This window comes from Gouania willdenowi, chromosome 1, assembly GCF_900634775.1.
Source record: "Gouania willdenowi chromosome 1, fGouWil2.1, whole genome shotgun sequence".
NCBI lineage: Eukaryota > Metazoa > Chordata > Actinopteri > Blenniiformes > Gobiesocidae > Gouania > Gouania willdenowi.
This window is the reverse complement of record NC_041044.1, coordinates 4,859,705-4,871,987: the sequence shown is the minus strand read 5'-3', so window position 1 is coordinate 4,871,987 and position 12,283 is coordinate 4,859,705. Positions and strand designations below refer to the sequence as shown.

Sequence of the window (12,283 nt, the reverse complement as noted above, 5' to 3'; positions counted from 1 at the left end):
TAGCGAAGGCTACAAAGCTCTGGTGATCATCAAACTCTTTCATGCACAATTTGCACACAACTAGGCTTTAGTTTTCCATCCGGTGTTTTTATAAGCCAAAATGGAGGCAAACAAAGCTGAGCAGCTCGGCAGTTTCCCGTCTTGTTATTGTAGTCTGTGCATCAGTATTATGGGTATACCGGGAACTCTTGAAATAAGAAAGGTGCTTAAAAAAACGTGATTAACGGCGTTATTTCTTTTTATGCGTTAATTTTTCCTATAATTATTTAAGTGCAATTAACTAGTGTTGCGTTTTGATGATTGGGAACCAAAGAAACTGATTAATATCAATACAAACCTAATGAGATACGTGATGTAACGTGTTGTTTTAAGTGTGATATGGATGCTTCTGACTTCCCACTCCTCTGCCTCTCTTTTCTCTTGTACAGGACTGGATTCAGCACGTATAAGACAAGCAGGACAAATAGCTGGACAAAGCAGCACCAGGAGGCTCGGAGACTACCGCGTCAAGTTTAACTACAGCGAAATCGACCTCCTCAGGTGAAGCCCCAGCTATATATACACGTATTTATTAAGGGTGTGCAATCTGATGATATTAGATCGTGAAGGATTTAAACATGACGACGATCTGCCAAATCACGGAGATGGTAGAATCATCTCTAGCGCACAATTTTACCCTCGCGGTGCCTTGTGTGTGCCATATGTCTGTATAACTTACACAGCACATCCAATGGGGTTTTTCTCTGCCATATCACACCATTTGCTAGTCATACTCAAGTCAGCACTACAGACACACCAAATAATTATTAAGCGTTCAAACAGAGCAGAGGTATGCTCCGCTAACACTCCTCCTAGTGCCAGTACAGATGTCCATCTGTCCTCTGAGAGATGTTTGAAGAATCATTACATGTGTTTCTTTTCTGTAATTAACTCTGTTGCTCTACAGCAGCAGCAGCAGAGCGTTAAGGCTCTGCGCAGCGTGGGGCTGTTTACACACTTCTTAATGGGACAGCCTCCTGAATGTGGTTTAGCAACACCACAGAATTTAATCACACATTTCTGCCTTAATGAAAGAAAAAGTCAAAAGTGGCACAAAATGTTGTAATTGTGCTGCTAGTGATTAATAAATGGGTCTTTGTGGTATTTTTCTCCACTGACTTTGACCCATTATTGTTTTCTTGTAAAACTATTGAAAAAAAACGCCAATTTGAGGGAAGATATAGTGATATGAATATTGGTCCATATCACCCAGGCCTAATGCTAATGCTACACCACTTTAGTTAAACAAAGTAAAAAGACTGTGACTAAAATAACTTGTCAGCCTTTTTATTTGATGTTAATTGTACTTGTACCAGTTTGATAAAATGTTTACATATATTTTTTTAAATGTTTGAATAGTACCCTGATTTAAATGATCTTTTAGCCATTTTTTCACTTAGGGCAATGGTTTTAAGTAGGTGAATTGGATTGTTTTACTGGTAAATACCTTTAATATAATATCTACTCACTCGTCGAGAAAGCAGGTTTACATTGCCAAAGCAAGTGTGAGAACCATGTACACACGAAAAGATTAAATGTTATAAAATTTGTGCAAAACAATAAGATTAAAATAAAATAATAAAATAGGCTTTCACTATATATATGTCTAGAACACAATTTACAATGAAGTTATAAATGTTCTCTCTCTTTCTCTCTCTCTGTGTGTCTGTTGCATGCTGATGCTAATTCACTAATAAAATGTTACTATGGTCTGTCCTCCATCAGTGCTGCTAAATCCAGGCCAATCATCGCTGAGCCAGAGATTCACGGCGGCCATTCGTTGGACAACATCACTGGCTTCCTGCTGCTGATGTCAGAAGGTCTGATGAACGCACTGGAATCTGCTCACGGCCCCGAACAGGCCAATCAGGTCAGTAAGCTCCTCCCACCTCAACTGACAACGATTGGTTTTTACAATGATGAATGTTTCTCCATCACAAAATCAGAGATGACACTTCCTGCTCCCTGTCCACATAACGCTAGGATGTGTCTTTTCTGAGACATTTTCCAAATCATTTGTTCCTGAACAAGAAACATGTGCAGTACGGCTGCACCTCTGTGACCTCCAGGGACACGCATTCTTATTCTGGGTAGGGTTTCATTTCTGGTTGAAATAAAATAAAAAACACAAAGAAACTAAAAACATAAAAGGACAGCAAATATATATAAAAGAACATCAAAAATATGCGAAAGGACAATAAAAATACATAGATGGACAAATAAATATGCAATAGGACAAATAAATATGCAATAGGACAAAAAATGCAAAAGGGCATCTTAAATATGCAAAAGGACAACAAAAATACACAAAAGGCAACAAATACACATAAGTCGACAGCAAATATGCACAGAATATCTGAAAAACGTACAGGACAAAGAAAGTCTGCAAAAGGACAAACAAAATACACAACAGGACAACAAACATACGCAAAAGGACAAGAAATATATGCAAAAGAAAAACAAATACACGCAAAAAAATTTCAAAAGAACAACAAGAAATATGCAAAAGGACAAGAAATTTGTGCAAAAGGACAAGAAATTTGCAAAAGGACAACAAATATGCATAAAACAACAGCAAACATCCACAAAATAACTGAAAAATGTGGCCCTCGGTCTAATTTTTTGCTGCCCTTAAAGTAATGAAACAGCAGAAAATCACACATAACATAACAACTACAAAAAAGTTTGTGTGTATAAAAAACACACAAACCCTTCATTTGGTAATTTATTCTAAATGCTGACTTTAATGTTTTTCTCCACAGTTTTCCTTTGTCTTTATCTTCAATAAAAATGTAAATAATATGAATATATTTATTTGTTCTTCAGTTCAGTGTAGAGTTTTATTTATAGTTATGTTTACCTGTCAACATTAGACACTAATGTTGACCCCAAAAATCAGGACTTCTGCGCTGTGATTGGTCAGTGCTCTCCTGTCTGTAATTGTGCAGCCTCGTCTGCTGTCCTTTGTAGGAAATTGTTGCCATGGTAGCAGCTGAGCTGGCCCAGCAGAGCAGCCTGGAGGCGGTGGCCCAGTCGGTGGTGGAGCGGGTCAAGCGTCTCCACCACGACGTCTTTGTGTCCGGCCGCCAAAGGGCTCCGTACTGTTCCAGGCACGAAGACATGACCCTGCTCATCCGCACGCTCAACTATCCCCAGAATGACTCAGCACTTACGCCCACACAGGGTAGGCAGCATGGCATTGTATGAGTGTCTCATTAGAAACATGCTGTTAGATCATCAATAGAATCAGTTACACTTGGTCTGCTTTCTGAATCCCAAAAAAGAACTTTCAATTATTCTAAAGTTTGTGCTGAACTTTTTTTATTAATATTCTAAAGAGCCAGTTGTTTGTTTTTTTATTTCTATAAGAGCTGAATTCATTTCCATTTATTTGTTACATTTCATTTAAATGCAAGACGTATCATCCTGCTGGAAGAAAACTAACCTAGAGGCTCTAATTTTCTGTTTCAAAATTTCTAAAATTTTGTTTTAGTTCATCTATTTCCATGTAGAGGTGGGCAATATGGAAAAAAAAAATTCAAATTTAAAGCTTCGTAATATTAGTTTATTTGTGTGTAGGTGTTTTGTTTAGTGTTATTGAACTCAGATAGGCATTTGGCATGAAATTGAAAAGTTTCTGACCACCTGTCATACCTGGCACACATTTTGAGAATCACTGGGTTAAAGTTATTGTAGTCATATTTGTTTGAAGGGAGATACTAAAACCCAGAAACATCTGTAAACATACTGGAAACGGAGTAAATTCTGCCCCGTAATATCAACAAGTTCATCATTGTACCGTTTATTTATTCCTGGTTAGTTTTATTGGGCTTTATTTGCCGGCAATTAGTTCCTACTGCTCGGAAACACTTGAAAACCCTTTTTTTTTTTTTTTTGCAAAAAACTGCTTAAAACTCACCTGTTTCAGCTCATCTACAACTTATAATAGCACTCCCATTCTGTCTGTTTCTAATTTTGTAAAGCGTCTTTGAGGTTTTTTTTTTTTAAAGCGCTATATAAAACTTATGTATTATTATTATTATATTATATTAATCTCCACTGGAGATTTCTTCCTATAAAAAAGAGGGAGTTTTTTCTTCCCACTGTCGCTAAATGCTTGTTCATGTGGATCTTGTTGGGTTTTTTCTTTCTTACTATGGACTTTATATTTTGTTAAGCGCTTTGAGATGACTTTGTTGTATTTTGCGCTATATAAATTCAATTTAATTGAATTTTTATTCATTTACACGATATAACCAGCTGACAGTTAGATCAGCTGATGATGTTTTAAAGATTTTTTTTATAACATTGTTTTTATTATTAGAAAAACTAGTATTTTAATTTTTTCCATTATTATTGTCTTTTTTAAAAGGTTACCTCATTCAGGTGTACGTACTGTATATGTTCATAACAGGAGCTAAACAGAGGTGACAAGTAATAAAATAAAAATACTTTTTTACTGTACGTAAGTAGTTTTTCTAGTTTTTTAATTTGAGTCTTAATTTTTTGGTGATTTTTTACTTTTACTACTTACTTTTTTTTTTTTTTTTTAAACAAATATCTGTACTTTCTACTCTTTAAAATTAGCTCGTTACTTTTAAGACCTTCAATGATGATGTCACAACATAAACAGACACAACATTTTGGTTGTTTGAGCTTTTTTCTAGTTTTATAGTTAACATTTTAAAGTTTTAAATGTTTTGAATGTTAAACTCAAAGCTGCTCTGGGATTAATTGAGCATTTGCACTTTTTATTTTCTTGACACATTTTATTTATAATTTCTACATGTTCTTAAAAAAATAAAAGATATAGAATTTGCTGGTTTAAAAAATCCTATCTTACATTTGTTTTTTACTTTTTTACTTAAGTACTTTTAGTAGCATGTACTTTTTTACTTTTACTCAAGTAAGGGAGTAACTTTAATACTTTTACTTTTACCAAAGTCTTTTTTTTATTCAAATATTTATACTTTTACTTGAGTACTGAGGACTAGTACTTTTGCCACTTTTGGATCTATACAATAATGAAATTATATTTATAAACTACTCGGTAAATAAAGGCCAGTAAAACTCAGAAAAACAATAACCAGGAATAAATATGTGCTCCCTGTTATAGATATGGGTCTAACAACTGGTACAATGATAAACTTGGTGATATTACAGCCTATGCATGCATTACGGGGCAGAATTTACTCTGTCTCCGATCTGTCTCTGAAATGTTTCTGGATTTTTCCAGGTTTTAGTATCACCCTTGCTTGAACAAGAAGAACCAGTGATAGTGTAGTGATAGAGAGTTTATTCTGTTTACTGCACTCATCCATTTACTTTTTCTTTCTTGTTTTAATGAATAATCCCTCTTGTAAAAAGTCCATTTGTGTCCCAGCCGTGCCTCAAAACGCTGAGTCTTTACGAGCTGTTTCTCCATCTCTGATCTCTCCGTCTGTTCCTTGCTCCTCCTCCAGGTGGTCGCATCTACCCAGTGTCTGTGCCCTACTCCAACAGCCAGAGCACCAGTAAAACCAGTGTGACGCTGTCACTGGTCATGCCCTCCCAAGGCACGCTGACCAACGGCACCAACACGGCCTCCACCCTGGAGGAAGGCACCCCCACACCCGGGTGAGCTCACTGGTTTCTCTTCTTCCTCTCCCTCCGTGCTTCATCCGCCGCCGTTGCTTTGCTTGTGGACTCACTGGTGTTTGCTTTTTAAACTAAACTAAAGTGGTTTCTCCTCACTGTGTAGTCGCTTTGTTGTGGCTGCTTCAATCCTCCCTGCTGTTCAGTATTTTTTGGCTGTTTTAACAATCCTCGAGCCCTGCCAATGGTTTACTTTGGGCGACCTTGAAGTTCTCCTCCCTCAGGTCCTCCCGCTGCCTTGGTTATTTACGTACAAGCACATTCCAACTCCCCCATAGATCTGCTGAGATGTACTTTCAGGTTTTATCTACCCTGACTTTATTTTTGCATCTAAAGCTACGATCTAAGCTCTGTTTTTACAAATGTGGCCTCAAATTTTTGAAATGTAATTATTAGTAGATCTATGCCTCACAAAACGCATTACCATGCATTATATTTGTTTTAGTAACTTTTATAGAATGGGACTACTTTACAGTTTTAGAGCCAGTGTTCTGCCATTTTTAAATCAGGTGATTGATGATGTCACACGGCCCCACTGTCTGTAAACATCCCATTGTTTTCTATTGGAGTGAAACATTCAGCCTGATTTTTAGATCATTCAGTAGCTTTTTAAATCATTTAGTAGCTTTTTCTGCACCTTTGGTTGCTCTAAAAAAATCAGGAAAAATTAAAGATGTAAACCTCACAGAAAGAGGATAAGAACAGTTGTGACCCAAAATAAATCTGTGACCACAGAGGGCGACAGTTCCAAGTCTGTGGTTTGGTAATAGACAATGGCTGCTGTCACACATACCTCTTTGATCCACACCATGCTTTGCTTCCTCGGATTCTCTGGTCTTTTTTCGAAATGTGAAAGCTCACTAGAACTTTGGTGCGGAGCAAAAAAGCGAACTCTGGTCCTCTGAAAAATGTGGGTCTCGCAAAGCAAATCATAGTGTGGTTTTTAATCATGTGAGAAAGCAAACAGGACCAAATATACTGGAGGACTTTATGTTGAAGTGCAATAATGATGGAGTGACTCCATTAGTGATAGGACAGCGGCGGCACACAGCAATCACACACACTGTCACCGTGGCAACAGGCACGTGCACACACTCACAACCCAGTGTTTCAGCAGGCAGCACACCCACAAACATCCATCCATCCATTTTCAGACCCACGTTGTCAGCACACAATCACGTCACATACATTTCCTCACTCCCTTCCGTATTACTCCATCATTCATTTATTTCACTTCTCTCTCTTCCTCAAACTGTTCACATGGTCAGCGATGGCTACACATCTAGCTGCTCTATGTTTCACCTGCTCATACATTCACATATTCACACATGATACAACCTTACCTGTAAGTTACTGGTGGCATGACACCTCTGAGCACTGACAGGTGTGAGACAGAGTGGCATCAGCTGTGTTTATGTAGCACATTAGCGAAGGTTGTATAATCGTGTGATTATGGGTTATTTTTATTATTATTAATTACGTTTCTGGAGGTTTGTTTTAGGATTTCCTTTGGAAAACATAGGCAGAAGGACCAGATATAGGACGCGACAGCGCAACTGTTAGTAATCACACACACTGTCGTCATGGCAACAAGCACACGAATACACCTAGCGCTTCTCTGTCATACATAAACATTTCCACACTCATTGTGTTTATGGGTTATTTTTAATCATTATTAATTACGTTTCTGGTGAGAATTTCCTTTGGAAAATGCATTTTTCTGACAGAAGTGTTGTTTTTGTCTATGGAGGCTGACGTATTCGGTCCAATAGACGACCGACCATTTTGCCTGCGTCATGTTGTTCAGAAAGTTTGGTACACTTGATAAAGAGCATGTGTGAAAGCGGACCGGACCAAATTAAAATGCAACTGTGTTGCAGATTCACTGCCTGAATCGAGCCTGGACTATATGTGTGAAAGCACCCAATGAAGCAGAGAAGAAGAGCTCTCCTAAAGAGCCTTTACTCTCCACACAACCCTGAGGACAGAAGTCCTGTTGGGTGGGAGTCTTTCAACAGTCCTTCATTTACTGTCTAACTTCAGCCACCAAAGCGTGTCAGCACACTGTTTAAGGGAGAGTAAAAGGCCCTTAGGAGAGTACTTCTTCTCTGCTTTGTTGTCTACTACCAAACCTCAGAGTTGGAACTGTCGCCCCCCAGCGGTCACAACAGTTTTTATCCTTTTTCGGTAAACAAGAGGTTTACATCAACATTTTTTTAACTCATTATTATTTAGAGCAACCAAAAGAAGCACAAGTTGTCATTTTAACTCATTCAGTGCCAGCCATTTTCAGATTTTCTACCCCCCTCAGTGCCAGCCGTTTTTGAGCATTTTGACTGATTTTAAATTCCCACAGAATATTTTTTCCTATGACTATCTGAAATCTGACACCAGATTCTGAAAGATTGAAGCCTCTACTTTCACCAAAAAAAAAAAAAAAAAATTTGTTTCTGGCTCGTTTCATCAGCCGTTGAATAGAGCAAAAAGCTGAGAAAACAGACTTTTTCAAAAAAAAAAAAAAAAAAAACCGTCAGTGACTTTAAAGCTATTTTTTTGGCTTTAGTGACAACTTTAACATCTTTACATTGTTTCCTTATATAAAAAAAAAACAAAAAAAAAACACTGAGACCGGACTTTTGATGGCAAAATTATTATTATTTATCTATCTGGGTCAGAGTTGAATGTATTTCTTACTGTATTTTGGCGTTCCTCCAACTTTCTGCACATAAGCAACTTCCTCTTCCTCCCAGACATACAGAGTGTCACTGCTTGCCCCGTTTTTTTATGGTTTTGTCTCACAATCGCCACATTTACTATGAGTTCCACACATGCTCTGGTCGAGTGTGCGCTGTTGCGCACTGCTGGGAACGTCAGCTCTGTACGTAGTGCCATTTTCTGTCTCATAAACGCCTTTCCTCCTCTATTAATTAAATTAATATGGTGCATAATAATGTGTTTTGTTAGGCATAGATTTTTTAATAAGTACATTTCAAAGATTTTAGGCCACATGTGTAAAAACAGTGGAGGATCCCTTTAAGTCGTTTGGCACTAAATTTGGCAAAATTATTCAAATGTAAATGTAAATGGTAAAAAAGTAAAAGTACTGCCATAATTACTTCTGCAAAAAAATAAATCTATTTGAATCAATTTTCCTTTAAGTGGCCTTATATCAATTCATAAAATGTACAATAAAAAGACAAAGAAACTTTAACAAACTAGTAATAGCCTGCATTTCCATGGAAACTATTGCTCTTTTACATTCAGCTGCTGAGGCAGAGCAGTTAGTCCACATTAATGCAGGAAAGAGCAGCTCTCATTATTGTTTTTAATAATTACAAAATTGTACCAGTATTTCTCTTATATTTCACAGTGTTGCACAGTACATGCAGGTTTCTCCATTCAAATCTCAAAGAAAGTCATTAAAATGGTCTTTGAATTTAAATATACTTTCTGTTTATTAATTCTACATTATTCCATAATTAATTACAGGAAGTTGTGTGATTAATTGGGGATTTTTTGTTTTTTGCGCGAGAATTTACATTTCTATCTCTCTTTCCACCTGTTAACATCAGAAAATGTGTGTCAGTACGCAACATAATAATACCATTATGTCCATTTCAGGAAGCGATCACAGAAAATCAAGGTCTTACTGTAGTCGGTCTAAAATAAATGGTACTTTGCTCAGATTGCTGTTAGATACACGTACTTATCATCTAGTTGATTTGTTTAGTAGCCTTGAGAAAAGCCAGTGTGTCTTTTATCCTGTTTAATATGGACAGATGTGCAGAAGTGTCGTAAATGTGACAACAACCACAGCTGTGTCTATGAGACGGCTCTATAGTGCTGAGTCATGCTGGCCTTGTGTTGTAGTGAATATTTGTTGTTACCTGTGACTGATGCATGAATACATATCTTTCACTAACTCCACTGTTTGAGGCTTTGTGAGCTAACAGTGAAATATGTTCATAGTTTCCTGTTGGGCTTTATCTGAATAATATCCACTGTTATCCAGGAAGTTTAGTATTATTTGTGCCATAGTATATAGTCATCTTAAAGATGTAAATCCTTGTTTTAATCAGAAATAAAATAGGTTAAAAGTGACTAAAAATGGTGGAAAAGGTGGTGAAATGGGATTTTAAAAACCACAGACATTGGTCAAACGGGTTAAAAAGTGTTCAAAGTCAATATGTTAATGTGAAAATAATGGGTCAACATATGTGACATTAGGTGGAAAAGTGGTGGAAAGGGTTTAAGTGCTGAAAATGTCTTGACAGCATTGAAATTTGATGGTGGAGTGGTAGAAATGGGAGTAATGTAGCAAAAATGCATTAAAAGGATTTCAAATATGGCATGGTTCGTGTAGTTGCAGAAAAAGGGGAAAAATTGGCTGAAATTGTTTTAAAAAATATTTTTAGTTCGTTAAAAACATCTGGTATCCCCTACCAAGTGTCCTGTGATCCCAAATGGGGTCCTGACCAAAAGGTTGAAACCCCTGATCTAAATTATCCAACCACAGTTCGTTAAAAGTTTCAGATTACAGTGGCCAAAAACAGAGAAATGGTTGAGAACCACTGCTCTAGGAGGTTTGCCTTCATTTTTTAATTGGATTTCTGGGTTGGATGAATGGTTGGATGTTCTGCAGGGTGCATTGAATGGATTCTGTGTACGGTAATGAAATGTAGGCTACGTCTGAATAATCCCTCCTATCTCCTTTCCTATCCACTTTTCCTTAAGAGTGTTCCAATTCTCTAAAAGCTAAGGAAAGGAGGCTCAATGCTTCCTTTATAACCTCCTTTAGCCTAGGAAACACTGATCCATCCTTTACCAAAGGAGACCACATAATGCTGACCCACAATTCCTTGTGGCGATGACATTTAAAGGGACCCGCTCATTCGAGTGTTCACGGAAACTCATGATAACTGAAAACAGACACTCAGTCGTTCAAGAAAAACGAATCAGAGACATATTTAGCCTCATTATGTTTTATTCAACATATTTAATTCACCTAGGATTGCTTTGTGTGTTTTAGGGCTATGTCTTGCATAAATGTAACTATTTAATGAAATCATTAAGGTTGATTTGTGAGTGAAAGGTGAGTGTGAGCAACCGTTCTTTTAGTTTCACTTTTGTTCCTCGCAGCCTGGTAGCCTCTTTTCCTTTGTTTACATCCAAACCTTTTAGGAAATGTGTAGTTTTTTCACCACAGCAGACGTCACTAACCTTCGCGGCCATCATATTATTACGTCACCTAGTGGAAGTGTATCTGATTATCAAAACAAACGTGATTGCCTTTCCCTAACACCTTAAGGAAGTCTACTAACACCTTTCACCAAGTGGATAGGAAAGGAGATAGGAGGGATAGCATAGCGTAGCGTAGCATGCAGATCAGTGCATGTCCTCCTCCTCTTCCTCTCACGGTCTGACTAACATTTCCATCTCTCTCTTTTTCACTGATCGCTCCGCCTCCTTCGCCGTCCTCCGTCGTTACCTCCGTTAGCAGATTCCTCTCCACTTCCTGCCAAGCTTCAGTCAACATCCTGCAGCCCATAATTGAACTTCCTCTCCCTCCTCTTCCTCCTTCCTTGCCTGTCTCCACCTCTCTCTTTTCCCTCTCCACCTCTCCTCCCCCTACTCCTCCTCTCCCCCTCTCCTCCTCCCTGTTTTCCCTCTCCTCCCACCTACCTGTTTCCTCCTCTTCCTCCTCCTTTTCCTCCTCATGCTCTCCCAGAACTCAGAGCCCCACGGCCACCCTCCAGTCCACCAACACCCAGACCCAGAGCTCCAGCTCCAGCTCAGGGGACGGGAGTTTGTTCCGTCAGAGGGGGAGCCAAGCGGCCCAGCCCGATGAAACGGGCCGGGTGCCCCCCTATGTGGACTTCACTCAGTTTTACCAGCTGTGGGGGGGCGACCACAGCGACGGCCTGAGCTCACAGACGGGCCTGGGGCCACAGTGACTCTGATACATCAACATGTAATATACTACTACTATATGAAAGAGATAAAGCTGCATGGACCAGCAGGTACCGTCACTGTTTAATGTGAAACTATGTTTGTTTTATACACCGGTGTCATGAGTCCATATGTTACCCAGACATTAGAAGCTATTGTCCAATGTATCTAAACCAGGACCATGAATGATTATAAACTGTACGGCCTTAAAGTGGAATCAATGAAACTATCTTTTTATTTGTAATAAAATATGTATATATATGCAGACGCTTGGAACTTTCTTTCATTTAATGTCCAGGAACCCATTAAAACCTGTTATTCTTCTTCGCTTAATTTTAATACCCCCCCCTAAAGAAAAAGTACAAAATGACTGCACAAACACAGAATTACAGAAAGATACACAAAACAACAACTAAAACACAAAAGATGCCTAAAAAAATAGATTAAATGATAACAAAAATACACAAAAGACAACAAAAAAACCACATCTTTACTCAACAAACACACAAGATGATGAGATATCCTTTATTCGTCCCACAAGGGGAAATTTGCTTATCAGTTACATCCCCGTCCAAGAAACATGAAAACAATCACATATGACATGGGAGGACAGGAGCGCAGAGGACTGTGGGTCACCACTAAGGTAGCGCCCCTTTACTTA

At 38.2% G+C, this 12,283-nt stretch overlaps 1 protein-coding gene across 1 annotated transcript in view; it reads left to right on the top strand.

Annotated features, from left to right (window-relative positions):
• The window catches only part of tab1 (TGF-beta activated kinase 1/MAP3K7 binding protein 1), a 29,164-nt gene extending 17,279 nt beyond the window's left edge, over positions 1-11,885 (top strand). Inside the window, exons 7-11 of the mRNA XM_028457273.1 lie at positions 429-540; positions 1,765-1,909; positions 3,010-3,223; positions 5,502-5,655; positions 11,402-11,885. Of these exons, the coding sequence (XP_028313074.1) occupies positions 429-540; positions 1,765-1,909; positions 3,010-3,223; positions 5,502-5,655; positions 11,402-11,627 (851 nt within the window). The 3' untranslated portion in view covers positions 11,628-11,885. The remainder of the gene's footprint in view (positions 1-428; positions 541-1,764; positions 1,910-3,009; positions 3,224-5,501; positions 5,656-11,401) is intronic.
• Positions 11,886-12,283: the final 398 nt, after the last annotated feature.